General features: G+C 46.0%; 1 protein-coding gene and 1 pseudogene across 1 annotated transcript; one reads left to right on the top strand and one right to left on the bottom strand.

Annotated features, from left to right (window-relative positions):
* Positions 1–9,260, bottom strand: part of LOC136499129 (MADS-box transcription factor 51-like) — a 29,674-nt pseudogene extending 20,414 nt beyond the window's left edge.
* Positions 9,261–11,766: 2,506 nt separating this feature from the next.
* LOC136500337 (26S proteasome regulatory subunit 7A-like) lies at positions 11,767–13,163 on the top strand. The gene is made up of 4 exons (XM_066495672.1): positions 11,767–12,012; positions 12,642–12,730; positions 12,885–12,963; positions 13,050–13,163. Exons 1-3 carry the CDS (start codon positions 11,919–11,921, stop codon positions 12,924–12,926), a joined length of 225 nt encoding a protein of 74 aa, XP_066351769.1. The 5' UTR covers positions 11,767–11,918; the 3' UTR covers positions 12,927–12,963; positions 13,050–13,163.
* Positions 13,164–14,061: the final 898 nt, after the last annotated feature.

The following is a 14,061-nucleotide window of genomic DNA, read 5'->3' as shown; positions in this document are numbered from 1 at the left end:
ATTCGCTCGACTAACAGCTCTAATGGCCGATACCAGAAAGGTATCGCTGCTGGTGCGAAAATAGATTCAGAAGAGTAAAAGCTGATACAATGTGTATCATCCGTGGGGGAAAAGCAAGCATAAACAAAAGTAATGCGCATGGTGCCAAGATAGGAAAAATTATCTGCTAAATATCACCTATTACAGACTATGGGCAGAGGAAAACCTTGCTTACTATGTCATCGGCCAAGGGTATGCTGCAGTCTAGAAAACCATGGGGAAGAAGCTAAAGATTTTGGCCTGAACAGGCTTGGGCAGCAGCCAACGTCGTGGCAGCGCCATGACGAACACCATGGAGAGCAACCTCCCTAACACGATTCTGGATGTCATGCAAACGAACCATCGGAACGGCGCCCTTGGCATTGACAAATCCCGCCGTATGATCCGTAGCTGATCGAAGGCACTCTAGTTGGGTAGATAGATCTAAAAGATTCAAAGGGGAGGTGATCGGAGTCTCAGAGACAAAATTGAAAAGAAAGCAGAGGTCACAACAAGTATCTCACCCGCAATTCTAGCCTCAGCCTTGGCCAACCTATCCTCCACCGAATCGACCGTAGGAGGTGATCGGCATCAAACCATGGCCAGGGCTGATTCTGCGAGGGATAAACACTCAACGAGACTCTGGCCCTATCGATCAATGGAGGCAAGCAGATCATCATTATCAATCCGCCTCATCTGATGGCAAAGGGGCTGGCGGCAAGCCATCGACGAGGAAGGCCTTGAAGGCCGAACGGAGTTGGCCCTGTTCCCCAAGGCAGCAGAGGCATCACGGGATATACCCTCCTAACGATAAAGGCACTGACGCGATGATGCAGACCCGATGAAGACCTTCTCAGGAAACCACTTGCTGTTCTCCATGATCTCTGACCTACAGAAAAAAATTACCATGTCCGTGCTCCCGATACAGAAAAATCTTGATCTGGGGTCTACTATTCGTCATCGCCCATATCAACTCATGAGCCCATGCTTCATCGGGTCTATCGGAAAAATTACCACTTGTGCATGTACAACGGGCCTATCGGGAGCACGAACATGGTAATTTTGGAACAAAATTCCTTTTGTCCCAAAATTGAGGGGCATGTGTTTACACCAAAATTTGGAAGGAGAGTCACAGGGACCCAGAAGCTCCTAGGATCGTATCATCAAGGGATTAGTTGTGGGCGGATCAGAAATAGCTGATTCAGATGCAAAATCTAGGAATCGACTTTCTTCGGACAGCGTCGGCAGATAACGATGGAGGCTACGCTTAACGCCAGGACAAAAATGTGTTGGACTCTATAAAAAGGGAAAGATTAGAGTCCAAGTTATCTTAAATTAGGAATGTTTTCATTATGCCAAAGATTGTATTAAGTCATACTCGAATAGGGTTCGTGTTAGGCTCCGGATATAAATACCAAACCCCGGCTATTGTAGGAAAAGGAACCAATCAATCAAATACAAGTCAATTACTTTTTTTTGGCTCTGACCACCCCTTAGGAGTAGGAGTAGAGTAGATCTCGGCGAGTTCTTCGACAAGTATGGCTGCATTGATCTGGTCGAACCTCCACTGCTTGTTGTAAGTACCATCATGGTTTATACCTCTGTTCGTATGGCTGCATCGATCCGGTTGACCTCCACTACGGCTCTGGTATAAGCTAGTTATCGACTCTTGTCTAATTCAAGTATGGCCTGTGTGATTCTGCCTCACACCCCACTGCTTGAATTGGATCAAGGTCAAGTTATAAGCTCTATCTTAGAGTGGTAGTCTTTGATAGATTCATTATGTTACCGATATTGCTTATTGCTTTCATTGTTTATCAAATTACAGCAATATCACTCTACCCGATTGAGATTGATCTGGATCAGGCCTTATATCTTATTTAACTCATCGTTTGCTAATTTAGAACTGATCTAATCTGCATCTTAAGTGATGAGTTATGTTTTTATCAGCTGTTTTGCGTCAATCTTAATCGTGCATAGCGTGCGGTTAAGGCATGTTCGATCTTGAGTAGATCTATCGGTTAGCGAGAACCGTTTCATGGCCCGTCATCATGGCCTTTGGGATTCTACCTCTCACCCCACTGTTGGCACCGTGGAGTGGGGATCGTTGGTTGATAGACCCGTTCCTGAGAAGACATGACCTTAACTAGTGCGCTATGCCTAAATCGGCTATTTAGCCAATATCGAATGCTTTCACGAACAGTTCACATCACGAGATCGTTGAAGTAGGGATAAGTTGAAAGATGTGTTAGCCCCATGATCTTGTTATTGTATTACGGCCTGCATGATTCTGCCTCATGCCCCACTGATATTAGTAATGAGTTAGGGTCGTCGAGTCTATTGTTGTTTCTACGGCATGCATGATTCTACCTCATGCCCCACTGGTCATGGTGATAGATGAGATCTAACATGTTTATTAGATTTATCTTTATTAAATGATTAAGTGATGTTGAATTGTTTCTTTATAAGAAGGAGTTCGGTTAGTCATAATCATTGGCTCAGTATGGACCGATCATCATTGATATCTTATTGCCATTGATTAATATTCATTTAAATAATGTTTATCCTGAATGATAACCAATTCTCTTCACATGACCCCATGAGCTCTAACTGACTTATTCTCATGAATATACTGGAATCGGCTATTTAGCCGATTTCCTCCTATATCGGCTCTCACAGCCGTACATTCAGAATTGTCTAGCAACACCGGCAAGTTCCACTCTTAATTACTGATGAACTTTCTCTCCTTATCAATTGCAGGGTCAAATTGACTGGCACGCCATAGGAGGATTGCATAGGATCGATCACTCCTACGCTGAAGCTAGGTGAATCTGCTCCATCGAGCGGACCCTTCTGGCTTGCTATGTCTGTCCTCGGCACAGGATGAAATTATGTGTCAATAGAGAGGCATTAGTTGGAGAAAGGCAAAGAAATGGGAAGAAAACCCTCTCCCTTCCCCATATTTAATGCGGATAGGCATGCGGTGGGATGTGTCCTGACTGATGGGACGTGCCCTGCCCAACAAAACATCGCTTGGCTAAAATAGGATGTGGCCTAGGTAGGGCCCACCACTACCACAACCTGGGAGCAGGAAACAAGGCTCAACCGCATGCAAACAACCCTCTGCCTTCCCACGTAGGGTTTGGAAGGGCCCACCAATAGAATCACCATCAAGGAAAAGACCAATGGGCTACCTAAGTCTATCGGACGGCTCAGGCGACTGTCGAGAGACAGGTAATGAGCAGTGGGATGCCCCATGCGGGCTATGCTGACTCCGTCACAAATGATGGACACAGATCCCATTCAGACATATCTGATAAGAGCTCCTCTAACCCATCACTCGAGTCATCAAGGTAACTTTACCAAACCTTCTTACTTTATTTTATTTTATTTTTTAATACATGACCATTCATTCATCCTTTCTCATACACACATTCACACATTCATCCATATAATCATTCATTCATCCCATACAAACAAAGCATTGCATATGCAATTAATGCATCATAACGCTTCATGTTGCGTCACGAAGCAGGTAGTCGCCTCATTCGACTTGAGCGACGACCGACCGGGGTTCAAAGGCTGGCTCGCGAAGGGCTCTAGGCCGCCTCACATCAAATAGAGCCAGGGGAGAAAACACAGATGAGCCCAAGCGGCCCTTGCCTGATCTGCTCAAAAGTAGACAAGGTCATCTTGACCTTCTCGTTTGATCCTAAACTCGAGCCATGCCCATAAAATCTCCATCGAGGGGAGGCCAGTGGGCCACCTGAGCCGGTCTTTGGAACAACTCAGGCATCTATTGAGAGGTGGGTTAAGGAGTAAGTGGAATGCCACATGAGGGCTATGCCGACCCTATTACGAACGACGTACCTAGATTCCACTCGGACATACCCATTAGAGAGCTCACCGAGCATGTCACTCGAGCCATCGAGGCAAGCGACGTTAGCTCAGCCCCTCTAGTTGCGGAAACCATGGATGGGGTAACACACAAAACTAGACCAACCCCTCGGCCACGCCCGACACTTGGGTCCATGCTCCGTCGTGCCCGACCCTCTGGCCGCGCCCAATGTTTGGGTTGGTGACCCGACGCCTGGGTTCGTGCTCCCAGAAATGATGGCTCAGAACCTAGGACTGGGGAGACGTGCGAAAAACAAGAGACATTTTTCCTACTAATTCCACTATCCTCTCCTCGATCTTTAGTGACACCTGACCCTAGCAATGGTAAGGGGTCGGATCTCACTTGGGGGCTATACCCACCGGATGCGCTCGCGCGTACCCACTAGCAAGTCAAAAAATCCCCCAGGCAATTCTACCCGAATTGCCTAGGGGCTACACCCACCGGGTGCGCTCACGTGCACCCGCTGACAAGTCAAAAAAACCCTAGGCAATTTCTAGGACCACCAAGGCTACACCTCTTGCCTAGCTTCGCTTCGGCTAACCCCCGAGGGCAGACTCCGCCTAGCCCGATGTCTGAGGGCTACCTCTGCCTCACCCGACGTCGGAGGGCTAGCTCCACCTCGGCTGACCCCCGAGGGTAGGCTCCACCTCGGCTAATGTCTGAGGGCTGGCTCCGCCTCACCCGATGTCTAAGGGCTAGCTCTGCTTCACTTGATCCCTCGAACACGGTTCCTAACGGAAGCTCACGCCGCCGCCAACCACTATGGGCTAGAAAGTACAACCCTTGGTCAAACTTCTGGCATCTTGCATGGAGTAGTCATGTCTCAGCACAACCCATCTCTGCGACATGTCGTTCCAAGGCTCTCACATCAACCTGCAGTGACAGGATGCATGGTCACTATGTTGCCTACTCCCTGTACGTCCGCTGATCAGCATGCTGGTTCATCGGTCTGACGCCTAGGTCCGTGCTCCATCGCACCCGACCCCTCAGCCATGCCCGACGCCTAGGTCTGTGCTTCGTCGTGCCTGACCCCTCGGCCTCGCTCGATGCCTGGGTCCATGCTCCATCGTGCCCGACAGCGACTCACGATCTTACACCCACCCGTTTCTCTTGTACAACGAGTATAAACAGCCCCTTCGTGACTTCACAGAAGTCCCAAAAGGGCTCGAGGGCTCTTATCGGGTTCGTAAACCTAGGCCCCCCGATGGGCCCGCTTTCCAACAAAAGCTCGGCGCAGCTAATGGTATTACAACAACACGCGACTCATGGGCCGGTCTAGATACCTAACGATAGGTCGGAAGAGCGATCTAGTCTTGGACCGAAAGGCCTGGCTAGAGAGAGGACGACGCTCGCTTCTGACTCTGACCCACTTTTCTGACCGAGAATACACCAAACCTCGCCTTACAGCTCTTCTCCGACCGACATGGTCGGAGCCGATTAAGAACGACCGACCAGGGGACACTGGCTTGGTGAGGACCCAAGAATCAGGCGGAGCAGATAAGGCAAGACGCTCAAGTCAACCGCAATACCGAGGACCGTACCCTGCACTACTTACAGGACAATACCACCAGGCCATGCTAGAAGGGTGCTTTGCAACCTTCCAGGCATGTCAGAACCCAAATAGTGTTGTGGGCGTCGACATTTGCCCTACAATATTGTGGGCGCCGTCATTTGCCATACCAGGCAAACATGGTAAAGCCTGCCACATGCGCCTGACATAAATAGTATTGTGGGACACCGACGACCGTGTTGTACCCGACAGCGTGGGCAACAAGACTTAGTAGCACACGTGCACACACACTCTCTCTCTCACTCACTTGTAAGGACATCCCCTTCACCTATAAAAGGGGATGCGCTCTCTCCCAATGGACGATGGTCATTCTGACTCTCTCCCTCTCTGCTAAGCTTTAGACATTCTGAGCACTCGAATAGCTCCACAGCTCTAGAACTCTAAAGCTACACAGAGTGTATGTTCCAATATTTAGCGCACGTTGGAGCTCCCATCACTCTTGGCCCTTCGGTTCAGAGCCCGACCAGACCTTTAACACCCCCTTCTTATTCCCTCTCGTTTGTAACCCCACAGCAAACTTCGAGCACCTAGGCTTAGTAATAAAGTCATCGACCGACTAGAACTAGGACATAGGGCATGTTGCCTGAACCAATATAAACCCTATATCATTGAGTGCTAGGCCATATCCAATCACAACACACAGTAAAACTATAAATATTTACTTGTTGGTCACTTTTCGCACCGACAAGAGCCATCTTGAGGAGTGATGTGCATGTACATCTCATGTGCATTGATCTTCCTCAATATTTGAGTTGGCGTAGTGGTGGAAAGATCACCTTGATGAAGCACTGTCACAATATGCCCAAACTTGTCCATGAGGAGGACACTCAAGATCTTTCTCATAACATCGGATAGTTGCATTTAAGTGAGTCCAGGCCCATTGACCTCCTCTACAACAATATTCAAGTGTGAATATATTTCATTAGCACTTTCACTAGGAAGCATTTCAAATGAATTAAGCTTCTTCATCACGAGGTGATAGCGTTCCTCACGCTCACTCTTGGTTCCCTCATGGAGTGCATAAATGTCCAACCATAGTTGATGGGCGTCTTTGTGGTTCCGCACACGGTTAAAGATATCCTTACAAATGCCTCTAAAAAGAGTGTTTCTATCCTTTGCATTCCACTTCTCATAGTGAATCTCATCACCTTGAAGGTTAGCGGGATCCTTAGGTGTTGGGAAACCTTGTGAGGCGGCTCTAAGCACTCCAACATCTAAAGCCTCTAGGTACGCCTCCATGCGAATTTTTTAATATGGAAAGTCATCTCCCTCAAAGACGAAAGGGGATCCATCCCCATGGGACATCTTGCTCTAGGTGGTTAAGTCTAATTCAAGGAGCACGAGGCTTTAATACCAATTGAAAGAATCAAGATGCTCAAGAGGGGGGGGGGTGAATTAGGTTAATTCTAAATTCCTTTCAATAATTAAGCCCTACACTTAGCCCATTTCACCCCCTTTTGCCTAGAAATATTTCTATTGTTCTATTGCGCAAAGGGTTTTGCACCCTTAGGTTCCAATCCTACTCTAGCTTGGCAATTCTAAGAATGTAAAGACATAAATTGAATTGCTCAAATGTAAATGCTCAAAGTAAAGAGAGGGAAGGAACGCGTCGATGTTTTTTCGAGGTATCAGAGAGTCGCCACTCTCCACTAGTCTTCGTTAGAGCACCCGTGTAAGGGTGTAGCTCCTCCTTGATCCGCGCAAGGATCAAGTGCTCTCTACGGGCTGATTCTTTGACACTCCGTCGTGGTGAATTGTCCACGACAGCTCACACCATGACTTGGGTCATCCACAAGCTCCGTCGGATGATCACCAAGTTTCCAATCACCACCAAGCCGTCTAGGTGATGGCGATCACCAAGAGTAACAAGTAAAAACTCGCACTTGACCAAGACAAGCCTAATGAGAAAGGTGGATGCACACTTGCTACTCCCTATGCACTAATGAGGTCTTTAATTTTGGATTAACAAATCTCAATCACCCCACTAGGCTCTTGCTCTCCCTTGCACTCTAAAGGTGTTTCATAGCTAAACAAATAGGCAAGAGACCTAAGCTGGACGAGTGGAGGATGCATTTATACTCCCCACTTCAAAACATACCTGTTGGGGTCCAACTCAACACATTTCGAGGTGATCGGACGCTCAGGTCAAAGTGACCGGACGCGTCCAGGTCAGTAGCCAATGGCTACATGACGCTAGCACAGTCATCAGAGATCGGACTCTGACCAGCGTCCGATCACCACTCATCTGACACGTTCGGTTAGCAATTTCCTTCTTTGGATGCTTACTGTTGTTGATCGGACGCGGCCTCTAGTGTGTTAGGTCACAGCGTCTGGTCCTTCGTGAGTGCTACTCGCTCTATAGTTGCGCACACCTACGCGTCCGATCCAAAAGAAAATTAAAGCCCTAAACAACTCTAAGTGTCTCTCCAACGTCAAAAGACACTTAGAACTAGTCCGCCATTAACCTTGTCGTCCATCATTTGAAAACTGAAACGATTTCCATCGACAGAGGCATGAAAACCATAATTGCCCAATCAATCACTATTACCATGACCTAACTCAAGTTGCCTCTGCAAAACACACATTAGTCACAGTAATCTTGTGTCGTCATTAATCATGCGAAACCAAACTATTCAAAGATCACTACTACACATATTTTTGCGAGGCGATGCCCAAACATTAACCGATGCAGTCACAAAATCCAACCACCTCCAAAAATACCGTGCGATTAAGAGAGGTTGTCGTTTTCATTTACAGAGACGGTCACATCTGCCCTGCCTCATAATATCGATTTACGGAGACGGGCAAAAAATAAGCACCTCCTAAAATCGATTTACGGAGGTGGTCGTTTTAAGACAACCGCCTTAGCCATGACACAGAGAGATTTTATTGTTATATAGTTAATTAAATTGAGCGTTGCAGAGAATTGCTCACGTGAGTGGAAAAATGAGAATATGGGAGGTGGTCTTCTTTGTGCATATGAAAGTAGTTTGATATATCAACTATTAATTTATGCTTAACCTGTGGTATATTGCAGTCAATCCTTGATGAATCTCGTGCCTCGATATTGAGATCAATCGATGTGTTGGCAAGGTCCCAGTATCGACCAAATACTTTTTCAATGCTGAAGAAAGAGTGCAACAAAAGCAGGAAGTTTCATTAACTCAAAGGAAAAGTGGGTATACAATACACATACAGTAGGAACAAATATGTTGCCAATTAACTAGATGCTGACTGAATTAAAGCACGCTTCGAAACACACACAATAGTGCACAAACTAGCTTGACACGAAGGATAATTTAAAGCGAGAGCGCAGCAGAAACACCAGCTCAGCCATGCCCCAAGCATGGAGTAAACCCGAGAGGATCAGTGTAGCTCACCTGGAGCTTGGGGAGGCGAACTCGTAGAGGCGGCCGGCGGGGGAGAAGACGACGAGCGCGACCTCGGCGTCGCACAGCACGGAGAGCTCGTGGGACTTCTTGAACAGCCCGCTCCGGCGCTTGGAGAAGCGCACCTGCCGGCTCGTCCGGTCCTCGATCCGCCGCAGCTCCACCCGCCCGCGCTTCCTCTTCTTCTCCTGAGGCGGCGCCGCCCTTCTCGCCGCCTCCCCCTCCATTGTTCGAGCTTGTTCCCACCACCCGAAACAGCAGCAACACCAACCAAGAGCCTCGCGATGAGCTCGATTGCGCAGTCACTTCCGCTGCTGTGTGGCAGCGGAGGGAAAGCGGGTCGTAACCATAAGAGGATCGGAAGAAATTCTTCCCGGGCCTGGATGCCCTGATGGCAGCAGCTAGCCTATAGCAAGACAGTGTGTCCCTCTCTCCTCACCGAGAATTTCTTCCCGGGCCGGCTGTCAGTGACCACTTCCCCGACAAGATGACGATCGCTTACGTCAGGACGCGTTTCGCTACACCATTGGTCCAGTACGTAGACGGTGGAGGCTACAGTTAAGAGAAACAGCTTATTATTCTCATTCTTTACACGCACATACACACACAAATAAAATCCACCTTATTCGTTCTCATAGACAAGCCATGCTTTGACCGGAAATCCATCAGAAATTTTCGTTTCGGTCTGTAAACAGGTGACACGCGGTCGGCTATAAACAGTGTTTTCACCCGTAACAAATCAACGAACCGTGTTTTTCAACCGGCTTTTCAGCGAAGCGAACACGGCCATTGCCCTACTGGCTGCTGCCTATATAATTAATGGAGTACAGTACTATCTCCCATCACGAGTACTCCATGCCTCGACCAAAAATCCATATCCAATTTCTAAAAACTGTCCATCAATAAGACTAAAAAAAGTATTCGATCAGTAATTCATAATGGAAACATAACAAAACACACACACACACACACACACATATATATATATATATATATATATATATATATATATATATATATATATATATATATATATATATATATATATATATATTTGTGTTAGAAATAATTAATTTTCACAATCTTAGACTTAGTAGTAGATGATATATCTATATTTTATTGGGGCAAACTAAAAGATAATAATCAAATGTAAAACTCAATCATAGACCAAAAAATTCAACCGCATAATTTTTTTTTGATGGGAAGAGTATGTTATAGCTAGGGATTCATGCATGATGCAACAAAGAGTAAAACAGAACGTTCAAGCGGTTGCGAAAATACTACGTGACTAGCTCGATTTCACTACTACACAACTACCATGAGTGTCAACAGTGGCGGAACCTGACTCACAATCAAGGGGGGCTAAGTTGTCCGTAGATAATATGAATATATACTAGGTTTATTACCAAATTAATCATGGTTTGGTGGTCAGCTAATACTATTTGCTGGAGATAGATGGGTCATGAGACAATTACATATTTACATGCACAGTTTGCAAGGAAGCGAGCTTAGGATATCTAGCTGTTGAAATAAACTGTGTAGCTAGACATGCAAATAATCAATATATATACATAAATATTCATTAAACTTTGTTAGCCAAGAGGGGGCCGGAGCCCAGTGTGGCCTCCACTAGGCTCCGCCAGTGGGTGTCAAATAGAAAAACTGAAAGAAAATGGTCCTCACTTAGGTTTGGGCTTTTGAATTTCTAGCAAATTAACCGGTTAAAAAATTGTCAAACTAATTTTATTAAGGAGTCATGGGGTTATTTAGAAAATTAAGCTACAGTTTAATGTAGGTTTTATTATGGAATGGTTTGGGCTTGGCCTTACAGGCCAGGGGAGGAATGGACCTTTGGTTGGTTAGAATATCATAGGGCCTTAAGTTTAGGGCATGGGCAATGTTCGTGGCTAAGTCTAGCGATAAAGGTGGGCCATGTGTCGGTGAACATTTGTCGTTGCAAATGGCATAATGGTTAAAAATTAAGTTAAACCTATGTTACTAAAAGTATTTACATTTTCCCCACCATCATTTACCCTCTTCCTCTCCACTTCCACCCGCCTGTGCATCTCTCTAGTCACTTGCTTGAATCCATGCGAGGGAGACCAAATCTAGCGGTCTTTACTCTCGACTACTCAAGTGCTCTTCCAACTCCTGTTTTGGCCTCCACTACGTGAAAAATGGTTTGTAGCAACGGGATAATTTTTTTTAGGGGCGGCTGGTGATGGAGCCGCCCCTACAGTGGCGTGCTCGGGAGCCTAGAGACCAGCCGCTCCTACAAATGGAACAGCAGGGGCAGCTGGTGATACGAGCTGCCCCTACAAATGGGTCTGATTTATAGGGGCGGCTCACTCACCAGCCGCCCTCGGTGTTTCTATTTGTAGGGGCGTCTCAATCACCAGCCGCCCCTACAAATAACTCTGACTATATATTCGAGCACAGTCGCCCTCCTGACGCTCACTCCCTCGCTCTTCTCTCCTTCACCCCTCCCCTCTCTTTCTCTCCTCTACGCTCTCTCCCCCTCCCGACGCGAGCAGCGGCCAGGGCGACGGCGGCTGGCGCGAGCGGGCCAGCGGACGCTGCAGCCGCCCTCCTCTTCCTCCACGCCTCTCCCCCCTCGTGCCCCGTCCCCCCTTGCGCCGCAGGGACGCGGCGACGGCGGCCCCGGCCAAGTCGCCGATGCAGCGGGTGGTGGGTGGCCGCCCCTGGCTGCGGGGGCCCCAACGGCTGCCGTCCCCAAGCACGGCACCTACCGGTGGTCGCCGGATCGGTTGCCCCCGATGCGACATCTCGTCTGCTCCATTTGGATCTAGGGTCCCTCGACCCCCGTTTGGATCTCTCTGATCTCGTGGATCTAGGGTTCTTTGGTGATTTGGTCTTGGGGTGGGGCTTCGTAGTTGTGTTCGTTGTGGTTCGGGCTCGAGATTGGTTTAGGGTTTTGATCTCCTCTGTCGTTTGTGACGGCATCGTGCTTTTACCAGATTTAGGTCGCCGTGTGTGGTTTAATGGGATAAACTGCTGATATTTGCTAATTTTGGTTTGCTGGATGCTGTTGCAGGGGCTTGGGCCGTACTTGACCAGCATCAAGAAGGTCGAGAAGGAGATCAAGGAAATGGCCAAGAAAATCAATGACCTTTGTGGTGAGTGATAATTTTATTATGACTTTTTTGGTGTGGCATTGGAGATGTAGGCCAGTTTGTTTCTGAGTTGGTCCTAAGGATAAGTTTGATCACTTTGTTTTTTTTATTGATCTTCTGGCTTAGATTGTGGAGTTATTATACTGACTCATTGATAATTGTTATTCACTTGGCAACACTTGTTTCCGCTGGCTATTTACTTGCCGCTAATAGGGAGTTTCATTTAATTGACGATCTCACGTATAGTTATCCATATGGTTAAGATGCAGTGATGCATTATTTAGTGGGTTACACTTGAAACATTCTAGTTTACTGAACAAGGGTAAAAATTGATGGGAACTGTTTCTTTAGGGATGCCTCTATAGTTCTGGCATGGGGGTGCTGCTATATATTACCCTGCACTCTAGATATCTGACAAGTTATTAACTTAATAGTGTGGTAATGACATGTTATTAACTTAATAGTGTAGTAAGATGAATTGGCTATGAGACCACATCTTATGTCTGGTGTTTTCTATTATGTCTTATGTCTGGTGTTTTCTATTATGTTCTATGTTGTTCTGCAATTCATCAGCTCGTTTTAATGTTAGCAAGCTCCTTTTGACCTGAGATGTGCTCTTATACTAAATGCAGGGATAAAGGAGTCTGATACAGGGCTGGCTCCACCTAGCCAGTGGGATTTGGTTTCAGATAAACAGATGATGCAAGAACAACCATTACAAGTATATTAACTGAACCTGATATTATGTTACTTAGTAGTTTTTACAGATTTGAATTATTACGACCTACCATGCATGATAGTTGGGCACAAAATCTTTTCGGTTTTAGTTTTACATGTGCCTAGCGCACTAATAACTAATATTTATCCTCCTACAGGTAGCAAGGTGTACAAAGATTATAAGCCCTAATACTGGATGATGCCAAATATGTTATAAATGTAAAACAAATTGCAAAGGTATGCCATGCTTGCCATTTTATTTCCATCTCATGCCACCTAGAAACTGTACACCTTTATCTTATGCCTTGTTTTGAATCCTGCAGTTTGTGGTTGGACTGGGAGATAAGGTCTCTCCAACTGATATCGAGGAAGGGATGAGGGTCGGGTATGCCATCCTGTATTTTCAAATTAAGCATATCATAAGTCTTAAAGTGTTTTCTTCCTTTACCATATCATACTTAGTCATTCATTTCTACTACAACACTATGATGCATTTATATACTTGTGAAAAATGTATATACAAAACTGGCCCATCTTATTCAATTGCTTGCAAATGGTTCTCTCAAAGGCCTGCTATATTGGGTGAATTAGAGTTTTATGTGTACTTATTTTTGTCTTCTAAATAACTATTCTATTACATAGATATCAGGTCATGATGGTGGTACTGGAGCTAGCCCAATCAGCTCCATCAAACATGCTGGGGGTCCTTGGGAACTTGGTCTTACAGAAACAAATCAGGTTTCCTACATTTTTTTTCTGTAACAGTTTTTCCATGAAATTATTTTCTGTTTTGTAATGCTAGTTAACTTCCTCCAGACACTTATACAAAATGGATTGAGAGAGAGGGTAGTACTTAGGGTGGATGGTGGATTCAGGAGTGGTCAAGATGTTCTTATGGCTGCTGCTATGGGGGCTGATGAATATGGCTTTGGTTAACTACTTGCTCTTTGTTGCCGAGGAGGTATGTCATGATTCTCATTACTGATGCTATTTGTCTTAGCCTTGTTCCTTGATTGTTGCAAGACCTGCCTATTTTTAGGTATAATTGTAACTTTTGAAAATTGGTTAATTCATTTAGGTTCGAGCTGCATTAGCTCAGTTGGGTTATGAGAAGCTAGATGACATCATTGGGCGAATAGATTTGCTTAAACCAAAGCATGTCTCATTGGTGAAAACGCAGCACATCGATCTTGGATACCTCTTATCAGTATGTATTAGCAGCCATTATTATTTGAAGCATTAGCATATCTTCCATGTGCTTTCTATTTAAATCAATGGTTTTTACATCAGAATGCTGGATTGCCTGAATGGAGCAGCTCCCAGATTAGGAGCCAG

The sequence above is a fragment of the Miscanthus floridulus genome, chromosome 13 (assembly GCF_019320115.1).
Source record: "Miscanthus floridulus cultivar M001 chromosome 13, ASM1932011v1, whole genome shotgun sequence".
Lineage (NCBI taxonomy): Eukaryota > Viridiplantae > Streptophyta > Magnoliopsida > Poales > Poaceae > Miscanthus > Miscanthus floridulus.
The sequence above is the reverse complement of the archived record's forward strand: the minus strand, read 5'-3'. Positions and strand labels throughout refer to the sequence as shown.

What these genes read in the sequence shown, in the direction of transcription:
- LOC136500337 (XM_066495672.1), top strand. Translation starts at nt 11,919, where the DNA reads ATGCTGTTGCAGGGGCTTGGGCCGTACTTGACCAGCATCAAGAAGGTC. An exon ending in GAAAATCAATGACCTTTGTG is followed by an intron (nt 12,013 to 12,641) that starts GTGAGTGATAAT and finishes TACTAAATGCAG; the next exon opens with GGATAAAGGAGTCTGATACA. An exon ending in TGCAAGAACAACCATTACAA is followed by an intron (nt 12,731 to 12,884) that starts GTATATTAACTG and finishes ATCCTCCTACAG; the next exon opens with GTAGCAAGGTGTACAAAGAT.